Source organism: Mirounga angustirostris, unplaced genomic scaffold, assembly GCF_029215605.1.
Source record: "Mirounga angustirostris isolate CCGP_5_RB_7025 unplaced genomic scaffold, mMirAng1.0.hap1 SCAF_9, whole genome shotgun sequence".
Lineage (NCBI taxonomy): Eukaryota > Metazoa > Chordata > Mammalia > Carnivora > Phocidae > Mirounga > Mirounga angustirostris.
This window is the reverse complement of record NW_026991717.1, coordinates 116,746,320-116,774,138: the sequence shown is the minus strand read 5'-3', so window position 1 is coordinate 116,774,138 and position 27,819 is coordinate 116,746,320. Positions and strand designations below refer to the sequence as shown.

The window sequence follows — 27,819 nt, the reverse complement described above, 5'->3', positions numbered from 1 at the left end:
ATTCTAGGTCTTTAACAATGTCTCTCATCCTCCATATTTAAATAACCCCAGTAGTTCTGATTCCCCAAATTTATTCCTCCTGTAATACCCTGTTTAGGTCTCATTATCTTTCAACTACACTATTAAAATAGGCTTCTAACTGGTCACCCTGCCCTAAAAATTCCCCCTTTCAATCCACCTTTTAATGCAGCCACTTGAATTATCTTTCCAAAACAGAAATGCTTATGTTAGTTACTCCACTCACTCAAAATTCAGTGCCTCAGAATACTAGTTAAATTCCTAAGCATGGCATTTCAAATATTCTACAATATATCCTCAAATACTGTTCCAGTTACAGCACTGTCCATATTCTCCAATTAACCCTTTACTCCATCCCACATGGACTGGCTTTTGGAATGAACACCAGCCTATTTCAGTGCTCAAGTCTTTGCTTAGAATAGTTCTTCGACCAGTAATAAACACTCCCAATCCAGCTGTGGTATTTTGAAATCCTTTCCAGCCTTTAAAATACAACTCAAGAGGCGCCTGGGTGGCTCAGTGGGTTAAGCGGCTGCCTTCAGCTCAGGTCATGATCCCAGGGTCCTGGAATCGAGCCCCGCATCCGGCTCCTTGCTCAGGAGGCAGCCTGCTTCTCCCTCTGCCTCTGCCTGCCGCTCCCCCTGCTTGTGCTCTCTCTCTCACTATCTCTCTCTGTGTCAAATAAAAATAAATAAAATCTTTAAAAAAAAAAAATACAACTCAAATGCCATCCTCCACTAAGACATCCCTCCAATCAAAACAAATCTGTCCTTTTCTTTGGTGTTTTCGCAACACAGTTTCACCTCTCTTTAGCAACTACTCCATCCCGCCTTGGCTGTTAGTCTACATGCATATTTTTTTCACTGGTTAAGGTCGCTGAATTTATTCATTCTAACTCTCATTAACCTAGTATGATGTTTTGAACAAACTAAGCATTCAGAAAGTATCTGCTGAATAAATAGGTAAGCCTCTTCACCTACACAGGAGGAACAAAAGCACTAGAGATCAAGTAACTTGTCAAAAATCAAACATGTACTTAAATCAAGAATTCTTAAAAATTAGAACCTAAATCTTCCGTTCAGTTGACTTTACTCTGTCCACACTAAAATAACACAAAGTGGAATTTCTCACTCCCTAACAACAAAATGCCACTGACTCTATTTCAAAATGTTTCTTTTACTCTCCTTGCAAATATGTTACGTTGGCCCATGTGCCAAAGTGATGAAGTACAAATTCTTAAGTCCCAGGTTAGTAATATTTAACTTCCAAATGGTGCCTAAATGCATTTCAGGCTCATGAGCAAGTAGGATAAACTTTAATAAACTAACTCCATTCTTTCCTCTGAAGAAACTTCAGAGGATAAATTCAACCGGCGAACGCATACGGTCTGTAAACACAGCCCACAGCCTCGCTTTGAAATGACAGGCGAAGGAGAAGCCAGCAGCCAAGCCCCTCAGAGCCGGCAGCCTTCCTTCTTCTAGACCCAGGAAATAAGTGGACGTAAGAAAGAGGGTAGCTCTGGGCTGAAATATCCAGGGCAGAGTCCTCTTCGCATCCTCCTTCCCCCTCCGCAAAGGCCTTAGCGTAGGGCCCGGCTGCGGGTGCAGTCCAGCAGCCCCCGCCCTTAGGGACTCGCTGCTGACTCCAGCTTTCTCAGGACCTTCTTGTTCCTAAGCCCCTACCCCCAAAACCAAGCAAAGGAGCAATCACATCAGCCCCAACGCCGCAAGGGGAAGGGCCAAAGCCACAGGGCTTCAGACCGGCCGCTCCCGGGCCCGCCAGATCTGGGAGGGGTGCCCAAGGGGGGCGGTCTCCCTGTCCTCTCCGAAGGCGAACCCGGCCCGAGCCCCTGAGGAGCCGGTACTGACTCCCTCTCTCTCGGGGACCACCTAGCTGCGCGGGTGTGGCCTGGCCCAGCCCGGAGCTCACCTTCCCGTCCGGGGCAGCCTGCTAGCCGTCAGGCGGTCCCGAATTCCGTCCACACACAGCGTCTTCCGGCTCCCGCCGGAAGCAGCGGCAGCGCGGGACAGGAAGTTTGGCCGGCCCCCAACGCTCACACCCACTCGCTCGCTCCAGGCAGGACCTCGGCGGCCCGGCGCGGGGTTCCGCCCGAGGCGTAGAGGGAGGGCGGGAGCCGGGCTGTCTGCGCAGGGCCGAACCCCCGGACGCTAGGAGCTGTGGTCTCCCGACCCCTATTCATTCCGGGCCTTGAGGCCCCAAGATCTGCGAAGCCCAAAAAACGGGGTCAGTTCATTCCAGCCGTGACGTCACTGCTTCCTTGCAGCAGCAGATGGGGTAGTTTTTCCTGTCAGCTGAGAGCAGAACTAGTTACAATGGAGGCCAGCGAGAGAGAGAGCACTACTTAAACATTTATCAAAGTTCTCACTGAAGAGGACCTCAATCTTCGCTGCCTGAGGAGGGAACTTGCAGAATTTAGTTCTGCATTCCATTCGGGACGGGGTAAGAATTGAGACTCAGGTGTACAACTTTTCTTCTAATATGAATTCCCTAGAGTCTGGATTCCCTATATGAGGATGGAAAGAGCTCTCGAATATCCACACTGGGGACTAGAACACTTGAGTTCCAGGCTGGATGCCACCACATGTTAGAGCTTTATGCGGTTGAGACTTTTTTGAAATTACTAATTTTTAAATACTTGCTGTGTGCCAAAGGATGAGGAACTCAGTTACTAAGATAGTGGCAGTGGGAATTAAAGGAGTTCTCTAAGGCATTTTCAAGGTTGACAGGACTGACGACGGGCATCTGAATGAGTGAAGGAGTATTAGTTTGGATGCACAATGGTGATTTAAAAACAAAGTAGAAACATGTAAGAGGAAGGTAATTCCTCTTTAGATAAACAGTTTATCCCGGGTGCCAACAGGATATTTTACTTGGGTGGTCCTAAGCTCAAGGAAGAGGTCAGAAATAGAGATGAAGATTTGGGAGTTATCAACATACAACGCTCTCTGGAGATGAAATGGTCCAGAAAAGGTATATAAAAGAAGAGGACGCTGAGGTCAACTGGAGTGACTGATTACTAACACAGTTTGAATCTACGTCCTACATATGTTGCAGACAAAAGTATATAGCAGGGTGTAAAAAGGTGACCATAAACCAGCACAACACTTGAAAAATATCCTCAATTTTATTGTTGAAAAGGGTTGATTATAATTAATGAAACAAACCGTCTTATTTAGAGGTACATTAGATCTTGAACATTCATGTTTACAACCAATTGTTAATTTGCTCAGTCAGTCCTGTCATTTTCTAAAGCTGTCTTTGTTGCCTAAATCTTTCTAATCACCTAAAACTTCAAGTGATGTTTGTATCTATTTGCTCAAAATCTTTACACTATTTGACAGTATGTAACTGCTAACCTAAAACAAACATGCTTTTATTAATATATATTTGCGTTTTTAGGCTATACAGTAAATTATTTAGCAAAACACAGATAATCCTCTGTAATAAACTAGTCTCTTCATCAACCTGACTGACCTGTTAATCTTCTCAACACAAAGCCTCTGCTCTCCTATCCTAAAAACTGCTCCACAATCTCTAAATTCCCCCCAAACCCCAACACATGCTCTGCCATTAAATCTCTTTTTCATCTACAATATAGAAAAGCCATCCCAATTCTATTCTTATACCAAGTTACAGTTCAAGAATTATGTAAAGCATTTTCAGGTCAACATATATTTACGTGTCTTCTCAAGCATTCTATTTTAAATAAAAGTTATTAACTGTAAAAATCGATTTATAAGGTTGACCCATTAAACACTTATATCAAATCTCCAGTGGTTTCAGAATAGCTGATCAAATATCATATATCAGTTTTAGTAAAAGAAAGAAAAATAGGTCATGTTGACTTCAATCTATTACCGTAAATAATCATGTTGGATATAGAGAACACATACGATATTGAAGATATAGGAAAAAATTATGCAACTAGAAAATATTACCAATGATCACATTTAAATAAAAAGCTATCTGTATTCTAAGATTTTTTAATGTATCTTAAAAATCTTTGTGCAAAATGGAAAGAAATCTGTGTATTTCCTTGATAAAGATGCTTATGCAGATTACACAGAGGTTTCTTCTGAAATGCAAACTATCTGCTTTCCTATGTTACCTCCTGTCATCATGGACTGGAATGCAACTAGAAAGAAAAAAAAAAACCTAGGTTATATGAAAACATGGATATCACTATCATACATGTTTATTAGTACATGAAACACGTACAGTTAATTTGAATAATTTCTGCGATGATTTTAGTATTAAGAATAGAAGGAAACTGTCATGAAAAGAAGTTACAAGATAGGGCGCCTGGGTGGCTCAGTCGTTAGGTGTCTGACTTCAGCTCAGGTCATGATCCCAGGGTCCTGGGATCGAGCCCCGCATCGGGCTCCCTGCTCAGCGGGAAGCCTGCTTCTCCCTCTCCCACTCCCCCTGCTTGTGTTCCCTCTCTCGCTGTGTCTCTGTCAAATAAATAAATAAATTCTTTTTAAAAAAAAAGTTACAAGATAAACTAACCCAATTTATATCTTAAAAATGTGCTTTTACCCAAACTATAAATATTTATATCTACCTCAATATTCACTGTTTACAGAGTCTAAAGACTAGAATAAATAAGTATGAGGATAAAATGTCAGCAAAATAATTTTTCAAAAACTATTAAAAATAATAGAAATCTGGGGCACCTGGGTGGCTAAGCGACCAACTCTTGATTTCCACTCAGGTCCTGATCTCTGGGTGGTAATCTCTGGGTCATGAGGTGGAGCCCCACATTGGGCTCTGTGCTGGGCGTGGAGCATGCCTGGGATTCTCTCTCCTTCTGCCTCTGCCTCCCCCCACGTCCCCGCACTCCCTATCCCCACTCACGCACTCTCTCCAAAAAAAAAGAAAGATTATAGAAATCTAGGGGCGCCTGGATGGCTCAGTCAGTTAAGTGTCTGCCTTTGGCTCAGGTCGTGATCCTGGAGTCCTGGGATCTAGCCCCTCCATGGGGTCCCTGCTCTGCTGAGAGTCTGCTTCTCCCTCTCCCTCTTCCCCTCTTCCTGCTTGTGCTCTCTCACTCTGTCAAATAAATAAAATCTTTAAAAAAAAATAGAAATCTAATCATAAAGTTTTACTAAGTAAAATACACATCTGTTTATGCCAGGAAAATGAGTGAAATTTATATTTCTGTGTGGTAAACATATTGATCAAATGTATTAAATATTTTTTCTGAAAAAGTCAAAAAATCAGTTTAATCTCTTTCACTTGAAACAAAGAATGTAGAAATCCGTGTATATTAGGGAAAAAAAAACCTAAGGGCGCCTGGATGGCTCACTTGTTTAAGCTTCTGCCTTCAGCTCAGGTCATGATCCCAGGGTCCTGGGACTGAGCCCCATGCCAGGCTCCCTGCTCAGCAGGAAGTCTGCCTCTCGCCTTGTCTCTCCCCACCCCACCCCCCCAACTCGTGGCTCATGCTCACTCTTTCTCAAATAAATAAATAAAATCTTAAAAAAAAAAAAGAAACTTGAAAATCTGTTTAATATAATCTTATGATGCCTTAGAACCATTCAACCTCGGAGCACCTGGGTGCTTCAGTCCCTTAAGTGTCTGCCTTGGGCTCAGGTCATGACCTCAGGATCCTGGGATCGCCCAGAGTTTGGGCTCCCTGCTCAGCAGGGAGCCTGCTTCTTCCTCTTCCTCTGCTCCTCCCCCCTGCTCATGCTCACTGGCTCTCTCTCTCTCAAATAAACAAACAAACAAACAAACAAACAAATAAATAAATAAATAAAACCATTCAATCTGAAAAAGTTACCTAGAAGCTAAATGACTTTCATGATTCTTACATTTTTTTAATAACTTGTTTCAAAACCAAAGAAACACTTATTTTATGATTTGAAATGTGAAAACAATACTTCTTAAATACCTCTAAGCTGAACTTTAACAGAGTTTGATGAAGATATTTAAGTAAACCCGCAGGGTGGTTTTATAGGAAAGAAAGAAATGATTTAAAAAGAAAAAAACACCAGTGAAGTACAATTCAAGGAAAAAAGGGAGTATTTGTGCCAAGCTCATGCATATAATAAATAAATCGACATCCATCTTACCTCCCATGTTTTCCAATCCATTTAGCACAGTCTCTTTGATCTGGAAATCAAAATAGCTACATATAGTACTCTTTAGGTCAGTGTATCTACTTATAGTTGACCCTGAGCAACATGGGTTTGAACTGTGCACATCTATTTATACACAGATCTTTTTTATAAACATGGTACAGTACTATATATGTATTTTCCCTTCCTTGTGATTTTCTTAATAACACTTTCTTTTCTCTAGCTTACTGTAAAGAATACAGTATAGGGGCGCCTGGATGGCTCAGTAGTTAAGTGTCCGTCTTTGGCTCAGGTCATGATCCCAGGGTCCTGGTCCCTGGCTTCAAGCCAGTAGGGAGCCTGCTTCTCCCTCTCCAGTTCCCCCAAGCCTGTGTTCCCTCTCTTGCTATCTCTGTCAAATAAATAAATAAAATCTTAAAAAATATATATATAGTATAAATTACACATAACACACAAAATATGTGGTAATCAACTGTTTATGTTATCAGTAAGGCTCCTGGTCAATAGTAGGCTATTAGTAGTTTTGGGGGAGTCAAAAGATATACCGGGATTTTCAAATGCATGGAAGGAGAGGGTGTCAGCACCTTTAACCCCTGAGGTGCTTAGGGTCAACTGTAATATTCTTCATTTTTGCAAAGGACAGCAACACTATTTAGCACTTTCTGTCTAAAAATAGATATTCCTCATTTCATGGAGGTAGCACAGAAAAGTTTCCTATGAAATGATTTTTAAAAATAAAATCCTCGGGGGCGCCTGGGTGGTTCAGTCGTTAAGCGCCTGCCTTCGGCTCAGGTCATGATCCCAGGGTCCTGGGATCGAGTCCCACATCGGGCTCCCTGCTCAGCAGGAAGCCTGCTTCTCCCTCTCCCACTCCCCCGATTGTGTTCCCTCTCTCGCTGTCTCTCTCTCTCTGTTGAAAAATAAATAAAATATTTAAAAAAATAAATAAATAAAAATAAAATAAAATAAAATAAAATCCTCGGGGCGCCTGGATGGCTCAGTTGGTTAAGCAACTGCCTTCGGCTCAGGTCATGATCCTGGAGTCCCCAGATCGAGTCCCGCATCGGGCTCCCTGCTCGGCGGGGAGTCTGCTTCTCCCTCTCATGCTCTCTGTCTCCCATTCTCTCTCTCAGATAAATAAATAAAATCTTAAAAAAAAAAAAAAAAAAAAACTTTAAGAAAAAATAAAATAAAATCCTCTTGGGGCGCCTGGGTGACAGTCAGTCAAGCATCTGACTCTTGATTTCAGCTCAGGTCGTGGGACTGAGTCTGGCATCAGGCTCTAGGCTCTGGGCTCTGGGCTCTGGGCTCTGTGGCGAGTCTACTTGAGATTCTCTCCCTCTCTCCTTGCCCCTCCCCACCGCTCACAACGGTCTCTCTCTCTCTCTCTGTAGAACAGGTAGATAAATCTTTTAAAAATATAAAAATAGGGGCGCCTGGGTGGCTCAGTCGGTTAAGCGACTGCCTTCGGCTCAGGTCATGATCCTGGAGTCCCGGGATCGAGCCCCGCATCGGGCTCCCTGCTCAGTGGAGAGTCTGCTTCTCCCTCTGACCCTCCTCCCTCTCATGCTCTCTGTCTCTCATTCTCTCTCTCTCAAATAAAAATAAAATCTTAAAAAAAAATATATATATATATAAAAATAAAAAAATAAAATCCTCTTTTCCCACTGTCTCATCTTCAACTGGTAATATCACAAACTATACAATCTCTTTTCAAAAAACAAAGTACGTAAACATAAGCACATACACATATAACTTTGCCTATCATTTGCAAGTTTCAAGAACATCCTAGGTCAGGATCTCTAGACCCCAGATTAATAACTTGATCTTGAGCCAGCAACCAAGATATATCAGAGTATCAGGGAGGGAACAAAAGATGTATGGTGCTAGAGGGTTAGGGGTACAAGGAGGTGCTTATAAGATTTTTGAGAAGCACAGTTTCTAACACATAGTAGCATTCCATAAATATTTGTTAAAGTAATGAATATTAAAATTTGGAAAAAAACACCTATTTACCTTGTAATATAGTCTAAGAAAAGTAAAGGTTAATGAAATCTTAGATAAAGGTACTAACAGGAAAGAGTTTCTCAATTAGGAGGTTATACTCACCTGGGAGTAAACTTAATTTACAATATTTAGTACAATTTTGTAGGAATTTTTATTATGAAGTTATGTTTGCCATCATAAATTCAAATAACAGAAAAGTATATTAAGTAGCAGACAAATGATATTGATAAACAACAGAAGCAAAGTTCTACCTTTAGCTTCCCTTCTTTAAACCACTGACTCAGCTGTAGAATGCCAGACTCAAATTTGTCCTTATAGTTCAACACCAGAAATCTTTCTCTGTAGTGGGGAAGAAAAGGATAATGATCAGAGACTATGGAGGGTGGAATAGTCCAAAACCAAATCATTCCAGAACTCTAATATCTGTTGATCTTTCAGACATTAGGACTTAACCACACAGAGTCTGGTCAGATACAGTTTTAGGTGTAGTTACAGGTTTAAGTATAGTGAACTTCTATTGTTTTGTCTGGCCAGCATCCAGAACTCTGTTTGGTAATTAGCACTGTGATTTAACTTTGTGGGTAGTATCCTTTCCTCACCCATCTGTGACCAAAGCCAGGCCAGTCTGAGCCAGTAAGTATCAGCTTTGGGACTTAACAAAACCGAGAGGAGAGAGCTGTTCTCTTTTTGCTTGGGTTGCTAACCTGGTATAAGACAAGAGATAACAATCATCCTCTTGCTGTGCTGCAAAAGAGCCTGCGAGGGAACAGAGCCAACCCAAAAGAAAGCACGGCCCAGAGGTAGAGAAAAACTGAGTAGCGATGCCACTACGCAAACCTTTTATCCAGCCAAATCTAAGTCAATACTAACACCGGACTTCTCAGAAACACGAGCCAATAAATTTCCTTTGTACTTAAGCCAATGTGAGTTGAGTTTCTATCACTTGGGGAAAAAAAGACTTGCAAAAGACTGATAGAACAGATGCATCTTTAGAAAGTTTTCTGCCAGGGCACTAGTTGACAAAAACCTAAATACTGAACTGGCTTAAAATGTATATTTTCAAGTTTTATTTAATACGGGAAAATTATAGGGGCGCTTGGATGGCTCAGATGGTTGAGTGTCTGACTCCTGACTGAGGCTCAGGTCATCATCTCAGGGTCATAAGATCAAGCCCAGCAGTGTGCTCCACGCTCGGCTCATCGGGGAGTCTGCTTCTCTCCCCCTTCTCTCTCTGCCCCTCCCCTCTGTGTGAGTACAAGTGTGCTCTCTCGCTCTCTGAAATACATAAATCTTTTTTAAAGATAAAGAAAAATTATATATGAAGAACATACATTTTATATACATCCATGATCTTTAAACTCATGAACCTGGTAATAAGGGGAAAAGGGTAGACCATACCTTGTGATGTTTCTTTCTTTTTGGATTGCTTCTACAGCAGGGGGTAGTGGAGGAGGATAAGGCACATCTTTGTTGTACTGAGAAATTTGACCACACAGGATGATATGGCTGTTCTGATTCATCTGTTCAGAGAAAATTGATTATTATACCCCAAAATATATGCCTTACCTATGTTTACTGATTTTATGGCGGCTTCAATGAAAGCCTCCTTGATTATTATATTTAATCAATTGGTGCCGATTAACTGATTTTGCTTTGCAGATTTACACCTTATATGTTTTTAAGAGTTTTAGTTAACTAGGAAACAAGTCCCCTCCAAAGGAACATAGAGGTAAGTGAGAGTTCGGTAATGTGCAAAAGAATTACACTGGTGTTGCCATTGTTGCTACCGTCAGTAGTAGCCGTAAAGTCTTCTCTTGGATTTAAATAACCTCAACTGCGAATAATTTTACATATAGTAAAGGACAATGCAGTGTTAATAGCTAACATTCATATTTTATAACCTTGTCAATAAAAATATGTAAATATCTGTAATCTATGAAAATCCTTTCCCTACCCGAAGTCAGAGGCCATGGCTGTGAGTTAGTTGATAGGGAATTAGGGTCAAAACTTCACCATTTGAACAATACGACTGTAATTTTTTTTTTTACAGATTTTATTTTTAAGTAATCTCTACACCCAGCATGGGGCTAGAACACACAACCCTGAGATCAAGAGTTCCATGCCTGACCAACCAAGCCAGCCAGGCACCACTACAACTGTAATTTTTGACAAAAATAAATTGCAGGTAAAAAATATAATATTGCTAGCAAAGAACTGAAACTGATGCTCATGTGCAAATCTGCAAGCAAATGGAAGTAGGTGTCAGCAAGCTTTTCGGTATCATCTAATTACAATACTGATCATTACGTTATTTCTCACAATAAACCCTAGAATTTTACAGTTTTTTTTCTCAGTATCAAGTAAAAAGATAGCACTTCAAATAAAACATAGTATTCAAATTTATAACAAACAAATCGGCACACAACCTGACTTATCACTGCATCACTGATGTCACCACCAACATTGTCAAAGTAAACATCCACTCCAGCTGGGCATAATTCACGGAGCTGTTCTGCCACATTCCCCTTTTTATAATTAACTGCAGCATCAAAGCCTAGTTCTGAGGTCAGAAAGAGGCACTTCTCCTGTGTTCCACAAATTCCCACCACTCTGGAACAGCCCATCAAATGGCCAATCTAGGGGGGAAATTTTTAAAAATTAAACAATTTTCTGTTGCCACATTTAAGTGTAAAAATGTGAAAGCATACAACATATTACAAGTATATGAGAGTATTCATCACAATTAGGTTTGATTACAGAGCTGTTGGCTTAAACTAACTTGAAACCAAAAGAATTGAGACCAGATATAATGTCACTCCTAAAAAAATGAAGACTGACTAACATAGACTTAGTTTTTAAATCACACAATTTAAAGCTGATTTCATAAAAGGAATAGTCAGACTCAAAATATCACTGTCTTGCAGTTCAATATTTTTCAGGCCTCTGAGGAACTAAAAATCACCACTATGATAAAATGTTTTGTTTCAAAAAAAAAGAAAAAAAAATGTTTTGTTTCAATGGTTTTCACACTATAAAGGCTGTTATTCATAAAACAATTTACTTTAAAATTCTATCATAAGGGGCGCCTGGGTGGCTCAGTTGTTAAGCATCTGCCTTCAGCTCAGGTCATGATCCCAGAGTTCTGGAATCGAGCCCCACATCGGGCTCCCTGCTCCGCGGGAAGCCTGCTTCTCCCTCTCCCACTCCCCGTTTGTGTTCCCTCTCTCGCTGTATCTCTCTCTGTCAAATAAATAAAATCTTTAAAAAATAAATAAATAAATAAAAATAAAATAAAATAAAATAAAATTCTATTATAACCCTTACTATAATTCTAGAACCCAGTAAGTGCCCTCTTAGTTGAAGATTCTTTTCAAAAATATGAGTTTGCCTTTTAAGTCATGAATTCCAGATAGGTACTCTATGAGCTTCTTCCTTATATTGATTAAAGCAATGCTCTAGCATTTACCATATCTATTTTGTTATTTATTACAGAGAACAAGATACAGAAATCTATGTTTTTCATGTTGTTATGAAGAGAGTCTAAGCACGTAATAACATCATTTCTACCCGAAATGTGTAAAACAACATTATAAATTTGTTCAATTTTCTATTTTAAATTATATACATGTATCCAGAAATTTGATTATGACCACTTTTTTAGAAAATCAAATAATTCTCAGAAATTTTACCTGCCCGGCCAAGGATCCACAAGCACCAGCAGCTCCACTAACAACCATTGTCTGATTAGATCCACCAGTTATATGACCTTTTTCCTGTATCCCAATCAAGGAAGTCAAACCAGGCATACCTATAGCTCCAAGAAAGTATGAAAGGTTCCCATCCACAAGTTGTGGGTCTACCTAAAATAAAATATATAACTTTAAAAAATAATACTAGGAATTCCTGTTTTAAGTCAACAAGGTAGAAACAACCTGTTATGGACTGTTGTATCCCACCCAAATTCTTATGTTGATGACCTATCCCTTAATGTAACTATATTTGGAGAAGGGGTCTTTATGGAGATAATAAAGGTTAAATAAAGTCGTAAGGAAGGGGCCCTAATCCAGCAGGACTTGTTTCCTGATGAGAACAGGAAGAGACACCAGAGCTCTTTCTCTGCATGTGCACAAACGAAAGGCTGAATGCTCTGTGAGGACACAGCAAAAAGGCAGCCAACTGCAAGCCAGAAAGAGAGCCTTCACTACAAACCAAATTTTCCAGCACCTAGATCTCAGAGTTTTAGCCTCCAGAACTGTGAGAAAATAAATTTCTGTGGTTTAAGCCACCAGTCTATGGTATTTTCTAATGGCATTCCAAGCAGACTAATAAACAACCCAATATGGTTTCTAGAACAGTGAGCCATTCAGTCTTGCTAAAATTCTATAATTTACTTGTACAAAGTAAAAAAGAAATGAATATTACTTCTCTTTATAGTAAAAAAACAAACAAAAACTTTAAAGAATTCCCACATGAGGGGTGCCTGGGTGGCTCAGTCGGTTAAGCATCTGCCTTAGGCTCAGGTCATGATCCCAGGATCCTGGGACTGAGCCCTGCATTGGGCTCCCTGCTCAGCGGAATGCCTGTTTCTCCCTCTCCCTCTGCTGCTGCCCCTGCTTGTGTGCTCACTCTCTCTCTCTTTGTGTCAAATAAATAAAATCTAAACAAAAAAAAACAAAACACACTAACCATTCTTTCTTGTCAATGCCCCAAGTACATAAAAAGAGAAGAAATATTTAAGGGGAAAACACTAGGCAGAGTTGGAAGGTTTTAAAATCTCTGAGCAATTCCAAAGTAAACATTTATCCATATAAAAATCAGCTCAAACCCTACTGATGCTTAAAGTGTACCATAAAAATATAAGGAAAGTGTGATACATTTCTTTTAGTTTAATTACAGAATAAAATGAGGGCTCTCTCAACTTTTTAGTATTTAGCATTGATGTTTATATGTTTACCAGGCCCTATCAATAATTAATTATACTTCTACATTCTCTGTGTCTGTTTTCTTATCTGTAAAGTTAGGAGGAATTGGATCAAGAGAAATGGTATGGAAAGACTCCCTACCATAAAAATTTTATAATAATTTTTTAAGAAATTGAATATTTTGGTAAAAACTTAATAAACCACCAAAAGTAATTAAGATTCACCATCTTAATTTGATTTGTACTTAAACTGTCATAAATAAAATGGCAGTTTGTATTCAGCAGTCTTAAACAGCTATCAGTTAAATCTAGTATGTACATAAAGGTAATTGAGATATTAAAGTCAACAATATTTAGAAAGGTCCACACAGAAATATTTCATGTAGGTAATAGTTATTTATTAGTAAAGCCAATATAAAAACATTGAAAGATATGTTTGTGTTAGCAAATATCCTTTCTCCATCCCTTTTGAATTCCTCTTCCTCATTTCTAATACCTGTGCCTAAAGCCTTTTAAGCTCTCCCCAACTGCTCCATTTCCCACCATAGCACAATGACAGGGAAAACCAGAACCTGCTGCATATTTCTTTTTCACTTCCTGGCTAAGAAATTTCTAGTTAAATATATTTTACTAGTACCATTAAGTTGAAAATTATTGTATAACGTCTGCCACATATCATTTGCATCTTGTAATAATAAAAAGTACTAAAGGCACCTGGGTGGCTCAGTTGGTTAAGCGTCTACCTTCAGCTTGGGTCATGGTCCCAGGGTCCTGGGATTGAGCCCCATGTGCGGCTCCCTACTCAGTGGGGAGCTTGCTTCTCCCTCTCTCTCCCCCTGTGCCCCTCCCCCACTCCCACTCGTGCTCTCCCTCTCTCAAATTAATTTTAAAAATTAAAAAATCTGGGCACCTGGGTGGCTCAGTTGGTTAAGCAACTGCCTTCGGCTCAGGTCATGATCCCAGGGTCCTGGGATCGAGTCCCACATTGGGCTCCCTGCTCTGCGGGGAGCCTGCTTCTCCCTCTCCCACTCCCCCTGCTTGTGTTCCCTCTCTCACTGTGTCTCTCTGTCAAATAAATAAATAAAATCTTAAAAAAAAAAAAATTAAAAAATCTTTTAAAAAAGTACTAAAATTTTATAAAACTTTTAAGAAAATCTTAGTCATATTTCTCATAGCATCTAATTTCCACACTTATTTGTGAGAGAGCTACTATTTTCATCTTGCACATGAGGAAACTAAGGGTCAAAGGCATAAAGTAACTTCCCTGATGACATATATTAGGTTGAATTACATGAAGCTGCCAGGTTTTATAGGTCAAAACAGACAAATATTGGTAATTTCACATGATTCAAGTAGTAGCAGAAACTGAACTCAGGACTTTGATAGAAAAAGTAATTTCAAGAACAAACCAAATGCATTTCTTAAGTCAAATGGCAATTTCTCAAGAAACTTTAAAGCACACAACTCTAAGGGGCCTTCTGGTTGTTGGCATAAAATATTTTTTGACGCTTACAATTCAGGTTTTATTTTATATATGCAAAATTTGAGAAATAAACACAGAAAACACCACCATCCACTAATAATCTTTTTTAAAAAAAAAAAGATTTTATTTATTTATTTGAGAGAGAGAGAATGAGAGAGAGCGAGTACATGAGAGGGGGGAGGGTCAGAGGGAGAAGCAGACTCCCTGCTGAGCAGGGAGCCCGATGCGGGACTCGATCCAGGGACTCCAGGATCATGACCTGAGCCGAAGAAGGCAGTCCCTTAACCAACTGAGCCACCCAGGCGCCCCATCCACTAATAATCTTAAGAGCTGTCATATATAGTTAGGCCCACAGTGCAAAAGAAACAAAGGTTTTCCACATTTTGGAAGCTATCTAAAAGAAAATATATGCTTTTATTATTTTTCCCTGATAACAAACTGAATGCCAAATTCACAAAGTAAAAATTAATGGGGGAGGGGGGAATCCAGATATTGTATATTATACATCACCTTTTCAAGGCTATTTCCATCCAGAATAACCTTGGTTTGCCAGGGCCAATATAAAGAAATCACAAAATCGCCTTTGGTAAAATTTATGTGTTTGCTTTCTTCTACAATCCCAATACCTCCACCATCAACCACTTGAGACAACTGCCAAGCTCTTATATAATCAGTACCAGTGTCTTCATTCATTCTGCAACGCTAAAAAAGAAAAATGTTGATTAGAATAATTCTGCCTGATAATACTGGCCAGTTTATTAATTTACCTGGTGACTAAAAGAAAGGTATATAGTCAGTAATGTTAAATAAAGTCTTAGTCAAACAAATCATATTTATCTTAAATTCTATCTTCCTTTCAGTTATTTTTTATCCTGAAAAAAAGATGTATACCCTCTCTAATTAGTAAAGAAGTACAATTAGAAAGGTCCACAACTTTGTGAACAGACTAAAAACCACTGAATTGCACACTTTATTTTTTTAAGTTTATTTATTTATCTACTTATTTTTAGTCATCTCTACACCCATCATGGGGCTTGAACTCATGACCCCAGGATCAAGAGTCGCATGCTCTTCTGACTGAGCCAGCCAGGCGCCCCTTAATTGTACACTTTAAATGTATAAACTGTATGATAGATGAATTATATTTCAATAAAGCTGTTAAAATTTTTAAACAATTAAAGAAATGTAAGTACTAATACATTACACTAGCAAAAATAATACAAAATACTGTGTCAATGGCTTCAATGGATTGTGGCAAATTACCTACACTTACATGTTGCTATTACGAAACTGTCCATTTTTTATAGAAAACAAACTGTCAACATATAAACCATAATACTACTCATTTCTATTGGCCTAGCGATTCTGCTTCCTCAATGAAAATAACCCAAGAAGAAATGAAACTATTTTTACACAGTTGTTCATCACAATTTCAGGCCAAGCATTACATCATACCCCCTAACCTTAGGTGGATGTTCTCTTTATTCTATGAAGACAAAATATCACAATGACACCACACCTTTCCACAGGACTAGAGCTAAAGATATCTCTGGGAAGCAATCCAGGCTTTCTTCTTCTCTGTGGCTCACTCTTGCCCACTCATGAAGGCCAAGATGTAGAGGCCCACAGTGTGGTCCAGGAGATAGAAAAGATAGAAGGCTACTTGATTAAGGGGCCCCATGTGGTATAGTTTTCACCAGGGAAAAGGACCAAACAGGGAATTGAGGCAGAAGCTTCTATGACAATACACTTCTGCTAGTGTGCCCCTCCCAAGTATTCTTAGAGAGCAAGAGTAACAGCCACTGAATACTGCCAGACCAAGGACCTGACCCTCTTTCTCTTCTTTTTTAAGGTAATTTATTTTTATTTTTTAAAGTAATCTCTACACCCAGTGTGGGGCTCGAACTAACAACCGTGACATCAAGAGTAGTCACATGCTCTACTAGGACCTGACTCTGGTCTAACAGAAAAACAGGAACAAGTAATTCTCCATGGGTGAGCAAATGATGTCAACACAATAGAATATTATATAACCACCAAAATAATGATATTTGGACTGGTTTTTCATATGAAAGTATGTACATAAAGTCACTTAAATATCAAAGTAGTATATATACATTAAATACAACCATGTAAAATACTGTGTACACATGGTGATTAAAATTATGATCTTGCTTAATAAGGGCAGGAAGTAATGATGCCAGCTGTCAGCACAGTAAGAATAAGAACTAATAAATGGATTTGGAAATTTGAAAAAAAAATAAATAAAATAAAATTAGTTATGAATTTGGATATATTATTTTTTTAAGAACAATGTCTAGTAAAAGCAACCAAAATTATTTTCTTTCCTCCTTCAATACTTAATAAACACCATGCTAGTGACTGGAAATATAGTGATAAATAAGACCTCTGTCTCCGTAAGTTTACTCTTTATTAGGGAAGACAGACATCTAGTAACTACACAGATAATTCTTCATTACAACTGGGATAAATGCTATAGATCAAGGTACTGTTTTGAGAAAATTTAACAGAGAGAGGACTAGTCTGAGGAATCAAGGTAATTTACCAAAGCAAATCCTTTTAATGCAGGCTTTGAGGGAATAACAGGAGTTGGCCACGTAATGGGAGAGGCGTGGGAGGAAGACAGAGGGACAGCATGTATGAAGGCCTGTTTTAATTCGTACTCAGGATTTTTAGTCAGGTATAGTAAAACAACAGACACGGAGACAACTGCCTTGAAGGAAGAGTTTATTACTTACAATTCCCAAGAGGAGGAGCCCTGTGTGGTAACACAGGGAAGCACCAGAGTTAGTCAGGAAGAAAAAGCAGCAACAGGAGAGCATGGCCCAGAGTCTTTTTTTTTTTTTTAAAGATTTTATTTATTTATTTGACAGAGAGAGACACAGCAAGAGAGGGAACACAAGCAGGGGGAGTGGAGAGGGAGAAGCAGGCTTCCCGCTGAGCAGAGAGCCCAATGCGGGGCTCGATCTCAGGACCCCGGGATCATGACCTGAGCCGAAGGCAGATGCTTAACGACTGAGCCACCCAGGCGCCCCTGGCCCAGAGTCTTTACTGTGGTTTCAGGGGGAAGAAATGGGCAAGACAGGGTAGGCAAACTTGAGTAAGTTTAGGATTAGACAGTTTGAATAATTTCCGTGGGCTCTGGCTTATAGGAGTGGTCCCTAGTTGTCTGGCACCTGGCCCTTTGGTGATTTGGGGCACAGAAAATATTGGGTTGGTGTGTGAGAATTAGATGAAGGAGGTGGTTGGTATGTTCCAGGCAAGATGTTTGTTATCTCTAAAAATATGCTGGTAGGGGCAGTCTCTCCAGGATTAGGAAGACCCCTAAAATATGAAAGCATTAAAAAATACAGAAAAGGAAAAACAGGGCTAATATAAGGCTTGAGCAAAAAGGGCCACTGGTGTGTTACACATAATAAGAGGCCCAGTGTGGCCAGGGTACAAGAGGAAGAAGTAAAGTAGGGTATGGTAAGGCTGGGCAGGCAAACAGGGACCAGACTATGTAGCATCTTTTTTTTTTTCATCAGCAAGTATTTATTTATTCTATGAGTACAGTGTTATGGTAGATCTTGTTAACAACTGACCTAACATTTCATTAGGCTATTTTATTTTTTTAATTTTATTTTATTATGTTAATCACCATACATTACATCATTAGTTTTTGATGTAGTGTTCCACAATTCACTGTTTGCGTATAACACCCAGTGCTCCATTCAATACGTGCCCTCTTTAATACCTATCACCAGGCTAACCCATCCCCCCACCCCCCTCCCCTCTAGAACCCTCAGTTTGTTTCTCAGAGTCCATAGTCTCTCATGGTTCGTCTCCCCCTCCAATATCCCCCCCTTCATTTTTCCCTTCCTAGTATCTTTTTTTTTTTTTTTAAGATTTTATTTATTCATTTGACAGAGAGAGACAGAGCAAGAGAGGGAACACAAGCAGGGGGAGTGGGAGAGGGAGAAGCAGGCTTCCCGCAGAGCAAGGAGCCCGATGCGGGGCTCGATCCCAGGATCCTGGGATCACGACCTGAGCCGAAGGCAGCCACTTAACCAACTGAGCCAACCAGGCACCCCTATCTTTTTTTTTTTTTAACATATAATGTATTATTTGTTTCAGAGGTACATGTCTGTGATTCATCAGTCTTACACAATTCACAGCGCTCACCATAGCACATACCCTCCCCAATGTCTATCACCCAGCCACCCCACCCCTCCCACCCCCACCACTCCAGCAACCCTCAGTTTGTTTCCTGAGATTAAGAATTCCTCATATCAGTGAGATCATGATACATGTCTTTCTCTGATTGACTTATTTCACTTAGCATAATACCCTCTAGTTCCATCCACGATGTGCTGTGTGTATATATATATACACACACATACATATATATATACACACACATACATACACACACACACACAATGGAATATTATGCAGCCATCAAAAAACCCGAAATCTTGTCATTTGCAACAGACTATGTAGCATCTTAGACCATGTCCAGAACGTTAGTCTTTATCTCAAGACTAAAGGAAAGCCATTAAAGATAAAGGTGACATGATTAGTTGCTTTGTAAAAATATCTTTCTGGCTGCAGTGTGGAAGACCATCTAAGGGGGCAAAGAGTGTACGCAAGGATACCCCATTGGGAGAGGAAACAATGGTCATTCAGACTAGGTAGATGTCCTTGGAATTTATGGGGAAGTGTACTGAATTGAGATGTACTTAGAAGTAGGATCTGCAGGACCTGAGGTTGACTGACAGAATGACTACAGAGAACAAAGAGACAAAATTCTCAAGAAAAACTCAGTGCTTTGTAGCATGAAATGAGTGGATGGAGGAGCTATATACTTCCCTAGAGGAAAAAGAGGTTTTCTGTTTTTGTTGTTTTGAGGTTGAGGGTATTTAGAAGTGGAGGTCATGAATTCAATTCATGTCATAATCTTAGTTGTTTCATCATCTCTCCTAAAATCTTTGGGTCATAAATCTCTCTCACTGTAAGACTCTCAGAGGGAATTCTGCTGAATAGGAAGTTTGTTCCAACTTAAAGAATACTGTGTAAAACACATCCTTTCTGCTTGTTTTCAACTGTTCCTTTTTGACTGCTCTGATTTTTAAAACCCTTCTAACCTTGAACCTTGGCTTTATTTTGGTAAATTTTATTCTCTTAATTTACTTTGTACTTATTATCCTGGGCTTAAATGACATGCTTTACATTTTGTTCATCAGGACATGGGTAATCCTTTGTGCCCTGAGCTATGTCTTATACGCTGAGAGGTGAAGTCTTAAGAAATCCAAACCAGTCATCATCAAGAATTGACTCTAAATACTAAATAGTGCACTGTCATTTTTCTCTTGAATTTGTGGTAATTATTCTCCTCATGTGATTTGCTTAGCACAGTGTTGAGTGTGTTGAGAGTGTTGAGGCCCATAGCTTGACTGAGCTTGTCTTAGCTGCCATTGAAAGGTGGAGCATCTTTAGGTCTGTGGGAAATCAGTGACCTAATTTACCCCTCTGTATCAACTTGAACATTTGTCTATTTAGAATGTTCTAGACCAATCACCACCTCATTTCCCTAGCCCATAAAGAAAAATTTCTTCCTAGCCCAGGGAAGAATCAATTTGCTTTCCACTGTTAGCATAATCGAGTGTGACTGGTGTCACTCAAAGAGGCTGAACTGCACTCCTGGATCAGAGGGAAAAGGAGCCTTCCCAAAGCTACAACTCTCCTGGCAGAAAACGGCACTTTTCTTCAGGATTTTCTTTATCCCTTACAACGGCACTTTAAAAGCCAAAAGGAGGAGGCAAGCAGACAGTACAGAAACAGTAATACAGAAAGAGATTATAAATTGCTTATTTGTTTCTTTGGCCAACTTTCTACTTTTCACAGACTAATGTATAGGAGCTTTCTGAATGTCGTTCATATCATCTTTTTTCTTATTTATACTGCAAACTTTTCTAAGTTTGCCATTTATCTTTTGATTTTGTACATGCTATTTTATTGTGTCTCACAAAATAGTGTTTTTTTTAAGTAGTTATATTTATCAATCATGTTTTTTCGTATTAGCTGGGTTTGCTCTCATTCTTACAAAGTCTTTCATTCCCCAACACCATTCAATTGTTTACCCAGACATATATAGGGAGAGAGAATCTTCTTTTTTTTCATGTTAGTCACCATACATTACATCATTAGTTTTGATGTAGTGTTCCATGATTCATTGTTTGTGAATAACACCCAGTGCTCCAAGCAATACATGCCCTCCTTAATACCCATCACCCGGCTAACCCATCCCCCCACCCTCTGAGAGAATCTTAAGCAGGCCCCACATCCAGTGCAGAGCCAATGCATGACCTGAGATCATGACCCGAAATCAAGAGTCAGATGCTTAACAACTGAGCCACCCAGGTGCCCCCTAAAATTTTTTATAGTTTCATTTTTTTCTTTAATTTTTTTATTATCTCTTGGAATTTATTCTAGTGAAGGATTGAGCTAAGAATGTAATTTTTTCCCAAAAGTATACAGTCAACTGATCCAACACAGTTTATTGAATAAGCTATCCTGATTTTCTTTTTTTTTTTTAAAGATTTATTTATTTGACACAGAGAGAGAGATAGCAAGAGAGAGAGAAAGAGCACAAGCAGGGGGAGCGGCAGGCAGAGGGAGAAGCAGGCTTCCTGCATGAGCAGGGAGCCCGATGCGGGGCTCGATCCCAGGACTCTGGAATCATGACCTGAGCTGAAGGCAGTGGTTTAACCAACTGAGCCACCCAGGCGCCCCTAAGCTATCCTGATTTTCTTTTAACTTTTTATTTTACATAAATACTCACAGGAAGCTGTAAAATTAGTACAACGAACAGAAATTAATGAAATGGACAATAGGAAAACAATACAGAAAATCAACAAAACCAAAAGTTGGTCCTTTGAAAAATTAACAAAACTGACAAAGTTTTAGCTAAACTGACCAAGAAAAAATAGACAAGACTTAAATTACTAAAATCAGGAATGAAAGAAAGGGTATTATTACCTATCTTTCAGAAATAAAAAAGGATTATAAGGAAATACTAAGAACTGTATGCTAATAAATTACACAACTTAGATGAAATGGACAAATACCCAGAAGCTGACTCAAGAAGAAACAGAAAATCTTAGTAGACCTAAAACAAAGATATTGAACTAGTAATTTTAAAACTCTCCAAAAAGAAAACCCAGGCCAGATAGCTTCATTGATGAATTCTACCAATCTATTCAAGAATACCAATTCTTCACAAACTCTTCCAAAAACAGAACAGGAGGGAACATTTCCCAACCCATTCTGAGGCCCATCGTACCCTGATACAAAAGTCAGGCAAACACATCACAAGAAAACAATAGACCATGAATATAGTCTCATAACCTTAAATGGATACAAAAAAACTCAACAAAATAGTAGCAAACTTCCAACAACATACTGGGGCACCTAGGTGGCTCAGTCACCCACATCGAGCCCCACATTGGGCTTCGCACTCAGAGTAGAGTCTGCTTGTCCCTCTCCCTCTGCTCCTCCTTCCGTTTGTGCATGCACACACACACACTCTCCCTCTCTCTCAAATAAATAAGTAAATAAATCTTAAAAAAAAAATCTTATGGGTGCCTGGGTGGCTCAGTTGGTTAAACGTCCGCCTTTGGCTCTGGTCATGATCCAAGGGTCTTGGGATCGAGCCCTGCATCGGGCTCCCTGCTCAGCGGGGGGCCTGCTTCTCCCTCTTCTCCCCGCCTGTGCTGTCTCTCACTATCCCTGTCTCTCTCAAAAAATAAATAAAATCTTAAAAAAAAAAAATAAATCCAACAACATATCAAGGAATTATACACCAGGAACAAGTGTCATTTATTCCAAGAATGCAAGACTGATTTAACATCTAAAAATTAATATAATAAACCATATCAATAGATTAAAAAGCAAAACCACATGATCATCTCAACAGAAGCAGAAAATGCATATGACAAAATCTAAAACTTCTGAGGGGAGGGAGTAAGGAGGACTTTATTATTTAATGGACACAGAATTTCTGTTTTGGATGATGAAAAAGTTCTGGAAATGGAAAGTGGTAATGGCTGCACAACATTGTGAACGTTCTTAATGCCACTGAATTATACACTTGAAAATTGTTAAAATGGCATATTTTGTTATATATATCTTATCACAATAAAAGCAAAAACAAAAAACATCCCTTTATGATAAAACATTCAACAAACCAGGAACCAAATCAGGAATAGGAGGAAATCTCCTTAACCTGATAAAGGGTATCTACCAAATCCCACATCATACTTAATGGTAAAAGACTGAATGCTTTCTCCCTAAGATCTAGGAACAAAATAAAGATGTCCACTCTCACCTCTTCTATGTAACATTGTACTGGAGGTTCTAATCAGGCAAGAAGATGAAATAAAAAGCATTTGTACAGGAAAAGGAGAAGCAAAAACTATCTCGGTATAGTCTAAGTCCATGTGCCTGAGGGCTTCTCAGCAGCAGTCCTAAACAGTATTTTTCAATAAATCTCCTTTCTCTAAAAGTGAGTCTGTTCCTTCAAAAAGAGACCAACTAGTGGGGTGCCTGGATGGTGCAGTTGGTTAAGCTTCCGACTCTTGGTTTTGGCTCAGATCGTGATCTCAGGGTCATGAGACTGAGCCCCGTGTCGGGCTCAGTGTAGAGTCTGCTTCAGTTTCTCTCTCCCTCTGCCCCTCCCCACCGCTCTCTCTAAAATACATAAATAGGTCTTTAAAGAGAGACCAACTAGAATAAAGGTCTTATACACAGCCTGCCTTGTAAACTAGATCAATCTGAGAGAATGTCCAATCCTAATTTACTATCTTTAAGCTTTATTTACCACTGGGAAGTGATCTGGACATTTGAAAGAACCTGATTAACCACATGTACTACTATTATGAAAACATTCTTCTATAACATTCCTTCATAACACTAGTGAATTTAAAAACAAAGGCAACCTGTAATTCCCAGGTATCAAGATATAATTGCTCAAATATTTATTAATCATAAGGATTGCACAATAAAATTGAGATGCAACATACAAAATATGAAAATAAAATTAATTTTCACCAAGTCACAAAATCCTGATTCTTACCATGTATGGATCCACAGAAAGATAAAGAGTTCTCACTTGTACTTGTCCTTCATTGATATTATCTGATAAATTTACTTCTTCTACTCGGAAATTTTCTGCCACTGGATTACCATTTTTTCCTAAAATATTAAGGAAAATATAAAATCAAAAAGTAACTTTCCTATGTATTTATTATTCTTTAGAGGGTAACTCTAGGATTCAGATAACTCCCCTTTAATACAGACATGAATAAATCTATATTGTTTTGTAATTTCTCTGTAATACAGTATAAATTCTTCAAATAGGGCGCCTGGGTGCCTCAGTCGGTTGGGCGACTGCCTTCGGCTCAGGTCATGATCCCAGGGTCCTGGGATCGAGTCCCACATCAGGCTCCCTGCTCTGCCGGGAGCCTGCTTCTCCCTCTCCCACTCCCCCTGCTTGTGTTCCCTCTCTCGCTGTGTCTCTCTCTGTCAAATAAATAAATAAAATCTTTTAAAAATAAATAAATAAATAAATAAATTCTTCAAATAGTTTCAATTGCTCTTGATTTTCCCCAAGAAGTTCCTGTGGAATATTGCTAACAACCTCAAAATTTCTTTTTAAAGATGATTACAGATAAATCACCTCATCTGTTTTAAAATTATAGGATTTCAAAACGTGAAAACTCACAGCCACTTTAAATTATGAAAATCCAAAATTTACAAGGTAGCAGAAACACCACATCAGCCAAAACAAATAGTTAACTTTCCTTCCTCATTTTAAGAAGAAATGGAAACTTAAATGAATGCAATTTTTTAAAAAAGTAAAGTCTTGGGGCACCTGGCTGGCTCAGTTGGTGGAGCATGCAACTCTTGATCTCAAGGTTGTAGGTTCAAGCCCCACACTGGTGTGAAGCCTATTTTAAAATAAATTAAAAAGCCTTGAAAACTAGAAAATTTGAAATATTGAAAGAAAAATCTGTAAGCAGAATATGCCATCACTAAAAGTGTATTCTTACTCAGTTATGTTTAATATAAGCAAACTTCCTATTGATTAAATCATCCAATGTCTAAGGTGGCAACAGAATATAAACATTTTAATCTAACAGCTCACTTTACTAAAACTGAAGTCAGAAAAGGTAAGTGAGGGCGGGGAGGAAAAACAGACAAGGTAAGTGATTTCCCCAGGCCACACACTAAGTAAACAGTAAAACCAAAGCAGCACGCACCCAAACCTCCCAGGTTATTTCCACACCTAAGTTCCTATGATTCAGGTTAGATGTCAGCACAGACATAGGTCAGTGCTTTTCACATAAAACAGAAAGGCAAATTTTAAGAATCAGTGATACATACTACAAAGAAAAAACAAAAGCTATATATATTTGTAGTATAACCTTTTAAATATAATAATTCCAAAATACCTTTTCTTCTTCAACAAACAGCCTTGATAAATAAGTAACCACTTTAAAAACTGATATTACACTGCTTAAAGAGTTTCTTCTAGTATCTCTACTACGGTTAATATCTTCCTAACTTAATTTACCACATTGACTATTACTTTTTGTTCCTTCATTTTCATTAATAATTATCAAAGACTGGGGTGCCTGGTGGCTCAGTTAGTTCAGTGTCCCACTACTAATTTCTGCTCAGGTCATGATCTCAGAGTAATGGGATCCACCGACCTTGGGCTCCGTGCTCAGCAGGGAGTCTACTTGAGATTCTCTCCTTCCCCCTTTCCTTCTGCCCCTCCCTCTGCTGTCTCATAAATAAATCTTTAAAAATAACAATAATTATCAAAGACCACAGCTGTTCATTCATCACAGACAAATACATACCAGGTCGGGAATTCAATACCACTCTTTGTACAATCATCACCTTGCTGCACAGGGGTCTCACAAGATTTCTGTATAAAATAACTCCTATAAACAGAAAAGTTTTTAAATCACAGAGTTTTAAAATATTCAGCAATTAAAAAAAAAGCACATTTGTGTTTTTGAACAAGGAGAAGACAAATCAAATTTAGGATCCAGAAAAGATACAGTCTGCTGTCAGAGTTTGCCTCTGCAAATATGTAAAGAAAGACTAAATCTAGTTAGAATTTTTGGCTAATAGGAACAAGTTCAAAAGACTAAGACAAAATGTTTTTGGCCTCATAATTCAAGCACATTCATTTTATACCATCATGAGTAAGCCTCCCACTGTGGCTTGATTAAAAGAAAACATGATTTATTCCTCCAGAGTCAAACAGTTAATCTAGTAGCAAAATAAAAATACTAGCTGCTTGAGATGTAACCAAATTTTCAAAAAATATTTTATTCATTTATCAAAATGGAAATTAACAGTTTTGTTTATAATAGAAGTAAAACATCAGAGATGCTTGGCTGGCTCAGTTGGAAGAGCATGTGACTCTTGACCTCGGGATTCTGAGTTTGAGCCCCATGTTGGGTGTAGAAATTACTAAAAAAAAAAACAAGGAAAACATTAAAAGCATTTTTAAATCCTCACATCATAGGAAATTCTGTAATACAGAATGGCACAATAAGAAAGTAAAGGATCAGTTTATTCTGGATTTTCAATTTGAGCTAATGAAAGAAACAAAATGAAGTTCCAGTGCTGGCACTATCTGACTTGGGGGAAACAGCCCTGATCTTAGGGAGTGTTACTATGTGCCAAGCACTACTGGGAGTGCCATGAAATATATACACACACACACATATATTCATTTAATATTTCATGTATATATTCTTTTTTCAAAGATTTTAAGTAATCTCCACACCCAACGTGGGGCTCGACCTTACAATCCTGAGATCAAGAGTCACATGCTTGGGGCGCCTGGGTGGCTCAGTCGTTAAGCGTCTGCCTTCGGCTCAGGTCATGATCCCCGGGTCCTGGGATCGAGTCCCACATGGGGCTCCCTGCTCGGCGGAAGGCCTGCTTCTCCCTCTCCCACTCCCCCTGCTTGTGTTCCTGCTCTTGCTATCTCTCTCTCTGTCAAATAAATAAATAAAAATCTTTAAAAAAAAAAAAAAAAGTCACATGCTCTACTGACTGATCCTACTAGTCCTGACCGATCCTGATCCCCAAATATATATACTCTTTTAATCTCCTAACAATCCTAATAAGTAGTAGTATTATCCCCATTTTACAGAGGAGGAAACTGAGCCTTAAAGGGTTTAAGCACTTTCCTAAGGTGGTGGAGCTAAAATTCAAACCCAAGCTGCCTGACATTCCAGAGCCAATCTCTTAACTACTACATAAAAATTTCCATCCTGGGGGCGCCTGGGTGGCTCAGTCGTTAAGCATCTGCCTTCGGCTCGGGTCATGATCCCGGGGTCCTGGGATCGAGCCCCGCATAGGGCTCCCTGCTCGGCGGGAAGCCTGCTTCTCCCTCTCCCACTCCCCCTTGCTTGTGTTCCCTCTCTCGCTGTGTCTCTGTCAAATAAATAAAAATCTTAAAAAAAAAAAATTTCCATCCTGTATGTTTAAGTTGTTTGACTTCTAAAATGCTAAGCAAACATTATCTTTCTTAAAATTAATATACTTACTTACCACTTCTGTCTTCTCTCCTTAGGTATTTTATCATCTCTAGTACTAACATTGAGAAGCCCGAAGGAAAACAATTTTATCAACCACTTATTTTTTATAACAATTGCAACATATTTAGCTCTTAACATCATTTCTAATTTTATATTGTAAAAGATTTTACACAGCAGCACACTTAGACATGTGACAACCATCTGTAAATCCATTTGACATTTAATAATCCCTTGCCTTGTATCACTGGGTAATTTTGTTTATGCATAACTCTACTCCTAATCCAGTTTCTCAGTTTGCAGGATATTTCAATTTCCTCATTTTTCTCTGTATCCTATAAAGTACCTAAGTATCCTAAATAAACCTGATATGCATATATACTCCAAAAAAAAAGTTAAATAATCATCACAGGGTATTTCTCAAATCTTGCTTACCAGTATTTATACGGAGATAATTTATACAGAATTTTCACAAAGATTCCATTACTTATTCTTTAAAACAAAGTTATATAGGTAAATATATTACTATTCTCATTTTACAGGGAAAGCAGAGATACAGTTTGTACCCAAGATCACACGGCAGGTAAGCAGAGGAGTTGGGACTGGAATATAAATCTTCTCATACCAGATCTCGCATGCCTCCCTCTTTGCACTATTGTC

The 27,819-nt window shown here is 38.9% G+C and overlaps 2 protein-coding genes across 11 annotated transcripts in view; both read right to left on the bottom strand.

The window, feature by feature from the left end:
* The window catches only part of ZNF410 (zinc finger protein 410), a 41,351-nt gene extending 39,091 nt beyond the window's left edge, over positions 1–2,260 (bottom strand). For 3 of the 7 annotated variants that reach the window (XM_064571318.1, XM_064571317.1, XM_045901188.3), the window contains exon 1: positions 1,948–2,092. The gene's annotated coding sequence lies outside the window, so the exon portion shown is untranslated. Of the gene's footprint in view, positions 1–1,947 lie in introns of all 7 variants that reach the window. The other 4 variants (XR_010405261.1, XM_064571319.1, XM_064571320.1 and 1 more) reach the window with 4 other exon arrangements.
* Positions 2,261–3,140: 880 nt separating this feature from the next.
* Positions 3,141–27,819, bottom strand: part of PTGR2 (prostaglandin reductase 2) — a 28,266-nt gene continuing 3,587 nt past the window's right edge. For 2 of the 4 annotated variants that reach the window (XM_045901193.3, XM_045901194.3), the window contains exons 2-10: positions 25,462–25,545; positions 23,670–23,788; positions 15,044–15,235; positions 11,819–11,989; positions 10,556–10,765; positions 9,528–9,649; positions 8,381–8,468; positions 6,117–6,156; positions 3,141–4,174 (exon numbers count right to left, since the gene is read on the bottom strand). In XM_045901193.3, coding sequence (XP_045757149.1) covers positions 4,098–4,174; positions 6,117–6,156; positions 8,381–8,468; positions 9,528–9,649; positions 10,556–10,765; positions 11,819–11,989; positions 15,044–15,235; positions 23,670–23,788; positions 25,462–25,498 — 1,056 coding nt within the window. In that variant the 5' untranslated portion in view covers positions 25,499–25,545 and the 3' untranslated portion in view covers positions 3,141–4,097. Of the gene's footprint in view, positions 4,175–6,116; positions 6,157–8,380; positions 8,469–9,527; positions 9,650–10,555; positions 10,766–11,818; positions 11,990–15,043; positions 15,236–23,669; positions 23,789–25,461; positions 25,546–27,819 lie in introns of those variants that run through there. The other 2 variants (XM_064571335.1, XM_045901195.2) reach the window with 2 other exon arrangements.